Source organism: Salvelinus namaycush, chromosome 1, assembly GCF_016432855.1.
Source record: "Salvelinus namaycush isolate Seneca chromosome 1, SaNama_1.0, whole genome shotgun sequence".
NCBI lineage: Eukaryota > Metazoa > Chordata > Actinopteri > Salmoniformes > Salmonidae > Salvelinus > Salvelinus namaycush.
Window position 1 is genome coordinate 28,129,370 of NC_052307.1, and position 12,044 is coordinate 28,141,413.

Sequence of the window (12,044 nt, forward strand, 5' to 3'; positions counted from 1 at the left end):
CTTGAATTCAGCTTTGACCTCTTGACTGTCTGTGATCACACTGCTTTTAGTTTAGGCTGTACTTGCTTAAATTTGTAAGTCGCTCTGGATAAGAGCGTCTGCTAAATGACTTAAATGTAAATGTAAATAACATCAACAGCTTAGTTTTGTAATTCAACCTGCCTCTGAGTAGTTGGTACACAGGTTAAAATGGTGTGTGAGGGCAGTGTGTCATTCCTTTTGCTAAGAGAGAGACTAAGGATAGGTGTAATTTCAGGGCAGGGAAATGTGAAGGTGTTGATGGACCTTTTGCACTTTACCCCTCCTGCACACAGCTTCACTAACTCCACTCTGCTCTTGTTAGGGGGTCTATATGCCCCCGTTCCTGTCACTCTTGATTACTGGCACCCCCAAAATAAAAAACACTTTTTTCTTTAATCCAATCACCACCCCTATCTTGACCCCTCCATTCCTACCTGTTGCTCTTTTCATTTGCTCCCTTTACCCGCTGCTTCGAACGCAATCAACTAGGAAATTGCTCGCCTTGGCCTTTTTATGCGAGGGGCACTGACGACTTCCCATAATCTGAGCAGTAATACTATAAAATAGATCTGGATTTGAGGTGAGGGTGGTAAAGCTGTTCACAAGTGACTGGTTCGAAAAGCCATAAACACACTTGTCTTGTACAGTTCGTCATGACTGCTTCAGAACAGATTAGGCTTGGTCAGGGCTGTGCTAGCCTCATGTAGACTATTGGTTTTCAGTCAATTACATCAAGAAGACAGTCAAAAGTTCAGGCGAAGATGATGCTGTAATGTCCTAGAGTTCGCTCACTTATTTAGAGGATTAAATCAATAAATGTCACTTCGATTAACGGAGTAAAATGCTTTAATATATTTATTTTTTCATTGTATGTACAAAAATATATATTGTAATAAAGGATTAATTAATGAGTGAAAATACAAAATAATCATAACAATTAAGGCACTATTTTGGCAGCATATTTCTTTCACTTCTTGAAAATTACAAAACACTGACAAACACAATATAAAACGTATAGCCTAAAGGTAACACCCAAAATGGGTAGTCTTTATTCTTAAAATATTCAAATAAATAACAGTACATCTTTATCATGCTGGTTCAAACCATGGACAAATCTTCTAATATGGAATGCTGTGGTTCCAGCTGAGATCATGACATAGGCCTAGATAGAATAAGATATAGTAAGGACCATAGCAAAGAAATTGATCTTCCTTGTGATAACGACCACAAACAACTTAAGGTAGATGGACACCAAACCTTCAAAAGTCATTCCATGGCGCACAATATATTCCAAGTGAAGCCTTTTAAATAAGTGTTTTCACAATAGTCTTTGTGGTTGCGGGCCCGATGTGGCTGGGGTATCAGTGACAGCCACACTCCTCCACGATCATGTCCTCGTGATGCCGCAACACCACGTCTTCGTCCCCGTAGTACAGCATGGACAGCGGGCTGAGGCGCGTGGGCACGCAGGACGGACAACCCACGCGATCCGGATGGTACAGTCTCAACAGGCTCTGAAAAACACAAAAAGAAAATAAGCTTTACGAAAAGCTGCACTGAACATAAATGCACATTAGGAACTTAAACCAAATATAAAAAGTGTTGTTTTATGTTTAGATCTTACTTGCATGTATGCGTGGTTGGTGGGACTGAAAGATTCATCCACCGGAGTAGGGCACTCGCCCTCGCAGCGGAAGGCGTTGTAGCGCTTTGGATACACAATCCACTCGTTCCAGCCGATCTGGTCGAAATCTACCCACATGTCAATCTTCCGACAGAGTGGGCGTTGGACAGCTTCAGCCGCTGACCCAGTAGCATTAGCTGCAATTCCACCGGCCATCCGCACTCTCTCCATTCGGTTTCTCTTGTGGCGTCGCCCTTGAGCTTCACGGCTGACTTGGTCCAAAATTGCGTATTTGGAGTGCTCCACAGTACGGATGAGAGTGGGTGCGCTCTCGCCATCTCGGGGCAGGTTGTGCTTGGAGAAGACAACCATCATAACCCGTTGGTCTGTCGGATGGTGAACCTTCATTTTCCTGTGCGTAAGATGCCCGATGTAGGCCATGTCAATTTCCTCTCCGTCGTCCGGTGCCCCACTCTCGTGTTCTTTCTCTATCACAAGGACTCTTGCTTCTTGGCTTTGCGTCACTGTGTCTCCCTGGTGCAGCCAATATTTGAGCAGAGCTGTCACATTGAACACGTTCCATTGAGACCTGGTGTCACTGGGCGATGCGCCAAAGCTGCCCAAGAGATGGCGCTCCTCGCTGCACAGTTCAGCGTCAGACTCGCAGTCCTGCTTTCGTGAGTGATAAATGTCTAATGTGACATGCTTGGAGGTGGAGAACGCTGGTAGTCTGATCCGAAGCTCTGACAGCTGGACTTCGTCACTCGCAGAGATGGAGGACATGTCGAAAGTGATGGTCCATTTCTCACCCTCTTGATGGCATCCTGGAAAAAACTAACAAAAGTCAGCTAACCAGTTGTATGCAGTCAGTGCGCAATCAACAAGACAAACTTTACGCAGACTTCACCATAAACTAGCCAAACCATTCAACAAAATGTCAAAGCGCTGGAGGGAGAGGGAAGACAGGACAGAGCAGGGTGTGTATTCAACCGCCATTTGCACAGACGTCTGTAGGGCTAATACACACACCCGCTCACATAAAACAGAAAAACCCTTTAAAGCCGAATAACCATTGTGACACTTCTGGGTTGTAAAGGAGGATCTGATAAACACAGATAAGACAGCCTGCAACCAAAGTGCCTGGCAGTGATGGAGAGGACAAGCCTGAAGAGATCTGTGGACTGGTTCGGACGCTTGCTTGAACTACAGGTCAAATTACATAATCATATAAGACTACAATACACGCACCAGTCTGTATTGGTCCAAAAAGTAGCAAGTTAAATACATAATAGGCGTGGTAAATGCATAAAATAATGTTGGAAAGCCAATTGAAAATGGCAAACAAATTTAACAAAATAAGGATCCTCTGGGAATGTTGTCAATAGTGTTCAAGTTTTCATATGCCTAACACAATTCATTGAAATCAATACTTTACGTACCTTTTGCTATCAGACTGAGGACTGAATCAGAATCGTGTGGAGAGGGGCTGTTATCGGCTGCGGTCTTGATGGAGCGGTACAGCTGCATCATGTAGAGAGGGTACCTATGGGGATGGTACGATTTCAGATATCCTAAACTGGACTCGGGTGAGCTCTTGTAATGCCGGGAATGGTGCAACAGTTTCTCCGAACTGCCAAGCCTGAAAAAGCAGACGAGTAGCGCGCAAAAGACGAGCCGTGCCAAGCCTACCATTTTGACTGAAGCGGTGTATCCACTATAGCGTTAAGTCACCTTGAAAGTAAAGACAATAGGAAGATGGCAACAACTAGCCTCCTTCCTCTAGCTTCTCTTGGTTTGAAATGATGCCGTGAGCAGACAGAGATCCAGACAGGGCATTTACTGCCCTTTGATGACACCAGCCATCACAAACATCTCACAAACCCTCTGATCCCCAGTACACATCAGAGGACAACAAGACAGCATTTAGCCAAGGTCATTGTCTTTCGAAACTGTCAAGACATTTACAGGTAGGACTATAATCCTTTTCTCATTTGTTAAGATCCCAACTGTTAGAACCCCTTTATCAAACTTTCAAAAACAGTGATATTACTTAAACATATATTTTTTATTAGGCCAGACAAGACAAGCACATTTTGAGATCAGATTAGGTTCTCTAATAGGCAAACATATTTTTTGAATTAACCAATTAGGTATACCATTGCTTGTTTTAAATATTAATGACTATTTTTGTGAATACTTCACTAACGTTTCCTGCATCATCCTGGCCTTTTTTTTTTTTTTTTTTTTTTTTTTTTATAAACAAAAATAAATAGAATAATGTCATCAACAACTCGCATGACCACATTTTCTTGACTATAGTAATACAGTCATTTATTGTCGGGTTTCTACCTATCAATATGAAATCCAACCCATTGAAGTGCTTCAATTAGATAGTATACAAAAATACCAAAGCCCTTTTATTGGAGATACTTTCCAAAGAGTCCGATCCATTGATCGTGGGACCGATGTCCACGTTTCATAAGCAATATTTTGGATGTTGGTCGGCTGTGAAACTGAACCAATTTCAACTGCGTTAAATTAAAAACATTGGTATATGAAGCTTACAAGTGAAATTAACCTCTTAAATGTAAAGTCCCCATATTTTGGGACCCTATTTGATTTTTTAAATTCAATTCAGTCTGGTATGAGAACAGTAGCCCCTATCTGCAAAAGCAGGGCGTCTGCAGAAAGCTGAGTATCTTGGCTATTGATCGGTTCAGTCAAATCTTAGATATGACTTATTACCATATATGGGCATACGAATTTATAAGGGCAGGCCGAGCCGATGACCTAATTTCAAGATGCCTGCTACCTACTTTCCGGTTAGCGTTGTGAAGCATAAACGGAATAAACACGGAATACATTGATACACGCTGAAAGCCAGGGCACCACAGATTTTGAGGATATCTTATTTGTCTGCCTGTGACCTACGGTTATTGATCACCAGTCCCGAGAGTCAAAATGTTTATTTTACACAATGTTTTCACCAAACATTTTACAAGGTAAGCTTAGATTTGGTCTGTGTTTGAGCTATAGATACAGTGCCTTCAGAAAGTATTCAGAGCCTTGCCTTTTTCCACATTTTGTTACATTACAGCCTAAAATGTATTATATTATATTGTAACCTCATCAATCTACACACAATACCTCATAATGATAAAGCAAAAACAGTTCAAATTTTTTTTTTGCTAATTTATTACACAAAAAAACGGAAATATTACATTTACATAAGTATTCAGACCCTTTACTCAGTACTTTGTTGAAGCACCTTTGGCAGCGATTAAAGTATTGAGTCTTCTTGGGTATGACACTACAAGCTTGTCACCTTTATTTGGAGAGTTTCTCCCATTCTTCTCTGCATATTCTCTCAAGCTCTGTCAGGTTGGATGGGGAGCGTTGCTGCACAGCTATTTTCAGGTCTCTCCAGAGATGTTCAAGTCCGGGCTCTAGCTGAATCACTCAAGGACATTCAGAGACTTGTCCCGAAGCTACTCCTGCGCTGTCTTGGCTGTGTGCTTAGGGTCGTTGTCCTGTCGGAAGGTGAACCTTCGCCCCAGTCTGAGGTCCTGAGCGCTCTGGAGCAGGTTTTCATTACGGATCTCTCTGTACTTTGCTCTGTTCATATTTGCCACGATCCTGACTAGTCTCACAGTCCCAGGGGCTGAAAAATATCCCCACAGCATGATGCTGCCACCATCATGCTTCACGGTAGGTGTCACGTTCCTGACCTTATTTCCCTTGTTTTGTATTTATTTAGTATGGTCAGGGCGTGAGTTGGGTGGGTTGTCTATGTGTGTTTTTCTATGTTGAGATTTTGTGTTCGGCCTGGTATGATTCTCAATCAGAGGCAGCTGTCTGTCATTGTCCCTGATTGAGAATCATACTTAGGCAGCCGGGGTTTCACGTTTGGTTTGTGGGTGTTTGTTTCCTGTGTCAGTGTTTGTGCCACACGGGACTGTTACGGTTAGTTCGTTTGTTATTTTGTATTGTGTATTGTTTTCATGTATATTAAATATCATGGAAACTTACCACTCTGCACATTGGTCCTCCGATCCTTCTCGCCTCTCCTCGTCCGATGAGGAGGACGAAATAGACTGCCGTTACAGTAGGGATGGTGCCAGGTTTTAATCCAGACATGACGATTGGCATTCAGGCCAAAGAGTTAAATCTTGGTTTCATCAGACCAGAGAATCTTGTTTCTCATGGTCTGAGAGTCTCCAAGCGGGCTGTCATATGCCTTTTACTGAGGAGTGGCTTCTGTCTGGCCACTCTACCATAAAAGCCTGATTGGTGGAGTGCTGCAGAGATGGTTGTCCTTCTGGAAGATTCTCCCATCTCCACAAAGGAACTCTAGAGCTCTGTGAGAGTGACCATTAGGTTCTTTGTCAACTCCCTCACCAAAGCCCCTCCCCAATTGCTCAGTTTGGCCGGGCAGCCAGCTCTAGGATGAGTCTTGGTGGTTCCAAACATCTTCCATTTAAGAATGATGGTGACCACTATGTTCTTGGGGACATACAATGCTGCAGACATTTTTTAGTACCCTTCCCCAGATCTGTGCCTTGACACAGTCCTGTCTCGGAGCTCTTTGGACGATTCCTTTGACCTCATGGCTTGGTTTTTGCTCTGACATGCACTGTCAACTGTGGAACCTTATATAGACAGATGTGCCTTTCCAAATCATGGCCAATCAATTGAATTTGAAAACCAAAAACATGAATGGCTAGCATACGATCATAGATACAATTTGGCTACATAGGCCTACAAAAATGTACAATATCAAAAATCAGAAGAATGGCTTCAGATCAAAGGCTGTCACCCGCTTCCCTTGAAAAACAGTTTGCCCTACAGCCAATTCTGTCGAATCAAAAGAATTTTCCAAAAACAATCAGATTTCGAAAGAAATATGGCTGAGATGCAAAGAAAAGTCATGGAGAGGGGGTACAAAAAATGGTCAGATTAATATTGCCATTGAGAAAATTCAAAACAAACCTCGAGACATGATCTTTTTCAAGGACTGTCTCGCAAAAACAAGCATTCTTGCGTTCTAACGACGCGCTATTCAAAGTGCTCTGAACAAATTAAGGGAATCGTTTAAACATTAGCATATTCTAAGCTCCGATGACAGTATCGGTAATGTGTTTTCCGACCCTCAATTGATCAGTTCAATTGGTAAACTCTGATTTACCACCCCAAGTTATCCCTGCATAACGTCTATTTGCGCCCCTACTGGATGGAAACTACAAGTGTAATGGCTGTGCTCAATGCAATGGCACTTATACATGTAGATCCTTTAAACACCCCCAAACAGGGAAACAGATCTCAATCAAAGGTGTTATCACGTGCTCCACTAAGGCAGTTATTTATCTTACAACTTGTCCTTGTGGTAAAAATTATGTGGGTAAAACAAAGCGCAAATTAAAAGTACGAATCTCGGAGCACCGTAGCACCATTAGGTGCAAAAACTCGACTAACCCAGTTGCGGCCCACTTTTTGGAAGCAAACCATTCGATTTCGTCTCTACGTTATATCGGCATCGAACATGTCACCCTCCCTAGGAGAGGGGGTGACCTCGACAATTTATTGTTAAAACGAGAGGCTGCCTGGATCTTTAATTTAAAGACTCTTGCTCCCTTCGGTGACAACGTAGACTTTGATTTGAAGCCATTCTGGTGATTATTGTGATTTTGCTATTGTAAATGTTTGTATGCCTATGTAGCCAAATTGTATCCATGATCGTATGCTATCCATTCATGTTTTTAGTATGTTATTTTTTTATCTGAGAGTTAACCAATGAAATCAGGCCACACCCGGCCATGATTACAGACACGTGTGTGTCCTTTGACACTATATAAACTAGTCACCCCACAGTGTTTGTCATTATACCCTGATGAAGACAGCTTGTCTGTCAAAACGTTATAGGAAAATAGGGAAAAAATGTGCTAAGAAATCATTTACAAAAGGAATGCTAGGCTACCCATCATTAAATATATTGAGGCAAATATTAAACGGTAGCCAAATAGCAAAATAAAACTAAATTGAATGAACATTAACTTTATTTCAATATCATTGAAATGTATAGGCCTATAACCTATGCAGTTGGTAGGCTATTTATCTTTTACTGGAGTGATTCCAGGTTACATTTTTAAAAATCCTTTGCTTGTTTGTAACAATTGCAAATGCATTGGCAACCTTGTATTTGTACTCAACTTCGTTGCGAAGTTATTGGTGGTCATGGAGAAGCAGATAAACACTGTGATTCTATATTTAGTGGAGATCTTCTGTGTATAAAGTGACGCGGGAGGGAAAAAAAGCATCTGATGACGCACTTAGCTGTTCTACAAGTTGTCTGAGGCAGGAAGATTATGAGCGTTTTCAAGCTCAACGTTAATAACATTGGGTTACGGATGTAACCTTGGTTCTCTGAGAAGAGTAACGGGAACTCCTTCGCGCGATGTGATTGAGATGCTTCATACCAAAGATGTTTACAGTCACGCCACACCCTTACTGTAATTATCTTACCGGTCACTATAAAAGGCAGTGTGGTGTGACATATTGTCTATTCACTTGAACCTCACGGAGGTGGAGGAATGACATGAAAGCTTGGCTACCCATTACTCTACTAAGAGAACCAAGGTTACATCCGTAACCCAATGTTCTCTTTTGTTTTCGTATGGGTTGCCAAACAACATATTGGAGATGCTGTACCAAAGAGGTTGTGCGGACAACAGAGTGGGATAACTCACCATTTAACTTGGTCCAGATGAGTCCTTAGGACGCCCTTGTATCCACCACAGGATGCAACAGAATATAATTACCCAACAGGGTAACACAGAATTTCAACTGTGGTAAACATCGGTATACACAAGCAAGCTAAAAGCTAGAACTTACAAAATGAGGCTTCAATTGGGTGCAACAGCACCAAGAGTGGATGACCTCTGTATAGAACATCCATCTCACTGATAAGTAACTATGCACAAGGTTTACAGTACACTCACTTATCTGGGTTGAGAGAGTGTGCCGTGTCCAGAACTACAGGCCCCACTGATGGTGTGGACATAACATTGAGTCTGTAGTACCTCATGAAAGTCATGGGTGTTATCCAACTTGCAGAGTCCAGGGAGGCCCATGAAGTAGTCATACCTCTGGTGGAGTGTTCTACTACGCTATCTGGAGTTGGTCTACATGCTGCAGCGTATGATTTTGACACTGCATTGGTAATCCAATGTGCCAGTCTCTGCTTCGAGACGGCACCCTTTGGTGTTCTCCCCATAACACACACAAAGCTGTTTTGTTTGATGAACAGTTGTTGTTGCAGCAAGATAGGCACTCAATGCCCTAACTGGGCAAAGTGTATGCAAGTCACAACTCTCCTGTGAGGAGTGGGGAAGAGGGTGAAATGCCACTATGATTAAGGTCTGGTTAGCATGTTATAATGAAAGCACCTTAGGTAAGAATGCTGGATTTGGCCGAAGCACTGCTTTAGATCCATCTTCTGCTGGTCAGGCATGAAGGATGGGTAGAAAGTTCATGTAATTCTCCAACAGGCTTTGCTGAAAGGTCTTGACTGAGAGATCACATAGCTCAAGTGAAGACAGGCTCAAGTGGTGATCGTAGGACTACATATAACTCCCATGAGGGTACTGAAGGAGCCTTGGGGGTCTGTAGCCTGCAGGCACCTTGCGTTCCTTGCTTGGGAGCTGAACATGCTCAAGCGTCTGCACAGGATATCAGCTCTTAAACTCACTGTCAGAAATTCTAACCAAGAGCATTGAAATCTCCACTTGCACTTTGGGGCGGAGCCTCAGGATTCTCATCAGATGAGTCTGCCACACAGCTCAATGATCATTCCAAACGCTCTACGTCGAATGACGGGTCTCCCTCGTGATCCATCACCCAATAAACACCATCGCTCACCTACTGCCAATGGCGTCCACATCCAAGATCGATTAATTCAGTTCTTCAAAGACCGATATCTATCCCGTTGTTCAAAGACTTTGTGCATGCAGTGATGCCAATTTAGCAATTTTGTTGCTAGATTTAGCAACTTTTCAGACTACCCTGGCAACTTTTTTGTCAAACAGCACCTAGCAATTTATTTTGCTACTTTAAAAAAAATATTTTGAACTTTTAGCAACTTTTGAAAAGTGACTCAAACGCTAAAATGCGTGCATTTCCCCCTCTAAACGACACAAAAACGATTTTCTCTGTCACACACTCAGTCACAACACACGTGCCTGGCTGCAAAAGTGCATTGTGAGTGACGTCAGCAACAGGCGCCCAGCTCATGCACAGGCAGCAGCAGGCCAGCAGCAATTTCAGCAAATTGCAAATCATTGTTGTCTGACTGCAGCAGTAGTACGGGTTCGACGAGCCAAACCCAATGAATATAGTTGGTCACGAATGTTTGATTTTGAACAGAACTTACATCAGTCAACATGTCTCAATCAAAATTGTACAGCCAGAAGTACAGAAAAGAGTGGGAGTCTCTACCTGAACAAATGTCAAATCATATTTTTCGCAGAGATGGCCAGTCAATTTGAGTAAAGTTATTGTGTATTCTATGTAATGACGCAGTTTTACGTTATCACGCAATGATATCACAACGTCATTTAGCAACAAATCAACCTGCCTCTAGCAACTTACCCTGAAAATTAGTTGGCAACACTGTGTGCATGAGCTCCAATGCACTTAGAGCACGCCAAATGACAGAACCCCTGCCATGCCAAGCATACGCACTCGCTTGGCTACGGTTCATGGTGCAGAGGAGGTTGGTTTTGTATGAACAAATCATTTGCTTCGCTTGTTCTGCCTGCTTCTCTCTGTCACAGTTCAGACCAAGAGCTGCCTAACAAACAATACAGGGCATCTGATAGCTTCCTACACAGGACACAGGACAGCGCTGCTTCAGCCGCTAGGCTTAGGAATTCAACCATGATACTGGCCTTCTATCAGAAGGAACTGCAGGAACGCCTCTCCGCAAACTATGATGCTGAGACCATGAAATAACTGTCTACAGTAACAGACCTGCTCATCCAATGCCTTCAGGGCAATGCTCAGAGGGGTTGGGAAATCTTTGGCAACACTGTGTGGTGCGCGTGCCACCTATGGTTAGCGCAGTCCAAGCTCCCTGACAAAGAGAACGTTCCACTCCTAGGTGTACCCATATCACCTGGCCAGACATTTGGCCCAGCAGTGGCCCACCTCCTCCAAGTATCTAAGGAGGACAGAGAAGCACAGATGGAGCTTCAGCACCTCATTCCAAGGCCTAGAATGCATCACCCAGCAAACCATTACTCCCATCCCAAGGCCCCAACTGGGATGTCAAGAAATCGCTGCACCTGCTCAGGAGTAGAGGAACAGAGAGTCTCAGCTGATCAGCTTCACTAGCACAACACCATTTCCTTGAGCACCACCTTTCCAGCAGGAAAAGGTCAATGGCCAACAAATGGGTGTTTTGTCAACGACCCCACACTTCAGGTGTGTCTTGAATACAACAGCTCGCAACCCTGCTAAAAAGTAAACTGTGGGTTCAATTTAATCTATTTTCTGTTGCCAAAAAAGTGCAGAGGCCTCCGTCCGATCCTGGACCGAAAATGCCTGAATTGTCATCTCCCTTCAAAACGCTGACATTCAAAACAATCATTCAGTCAGTACAAAAAGGCAATTGGTTCACCACAGGAGACCTGAAAGATGCATACTTTCATATCTCCATTCTACCAGCACACAGAAAATACCTGATATTCACCTTCAAAAAACATGTTTTAAAGTTTCGAGTGCATAAGCACAGCTAGCCCCCCTTCAGGCCAGGGTCCTGAACTACATAGACGATGTGCAGGGTCACAAAGCCAAGCTTTGGCACACACATCCATGGCGTCATTTGGGAGTTGGGACTAACGATGGACTTGGAAAAGAGTTCTCTGGTCCCCACTCAGTGTGTGCACTTCCTGGGTTTGACACTGGACACTCAAATCATGTGAGTAACACTCTCCAGAAAGACTGGTATTTTTTACAAATTGTCTTTCAACATTCAAACTGAGAAAACAGGTGACATCGCAAGAGAGTCAGAGGCTCCTAGGCCTCCTAGCTGCTGCAGTCGATGCTGTACCGTTGGGCTTGCTCCACATGTGGTCAATACAGCGCTGGTACAACAGACACAATCTATGTCCCAGGAGGGACAAACACAAAAAGCAGACAATTTCAATGAGTTGCTGGAGAGCAATACAATGGTGGCGCCTAGCACTTCTCCCAGTACAGTTCTCCTAGGCGCAGTTCACAACCCGGGTGACTTTGACCACAGACGCCTCCCTACAGAGATGGGGAGCAGTCTTGAACCAGTAAGGGGTCCATGGTGTTTGATCAGCACCATGGACAACAGCTCACATCAACGTAAAGGCAATTC

At 43.3% G+C, this 12,044-nt stretch overlaps 1 protein-coding gene across 1 annotated transcript; it reads right to left on the reverse strand.

The window, feature by feature from the left end:
• Positions 1-1,382: 1,382 nt before the first annotated feature.
• LOC120051264 (nodal homolog) lies at positions 1,383-8,735 on the reverse strand. Its single transcript, XM_038998033.1, has 4 exons — positions 8,641-8,735; positions 3,085-3,284; positions 1,646-2,469; positions 1,383-1,535 (listed from the first exon to the last, which is right to left on the reverse strand). Exons 1-4 carry the CDS (start codon positions 8,733-8,735, stop codon positions 1,383-1,385), a joined length of 1,272 nt encoding a protein of 423 aa, XP_038853961.1.
• Positions 8,736-12,044: the final 3,309 nt, after the last annotated feature.

Coding starts and splice junctions, on each gene's coding strand:
- LOC120051264 (XM_038998033.1), bottom strand. CDS start 8,735: ATGACTTTCATGAGGTACTACAGACTCAATGTTATGTCCACACCATCA. Junction 3,285..8,640: donor CACTCTCTCAACCCAGATAA/GTGAGTGTACTG, acceptor CTGCTTTTTCAG/GCTTGGCAGTTCGGAGAAAC. Junction 1,536..1,645: donor CCAACCACGCATACATGCAA/GTAAGATCTAAA, acceptor TGTGTTTTTCAG/AGCCTGTTGAGACTGTACCA.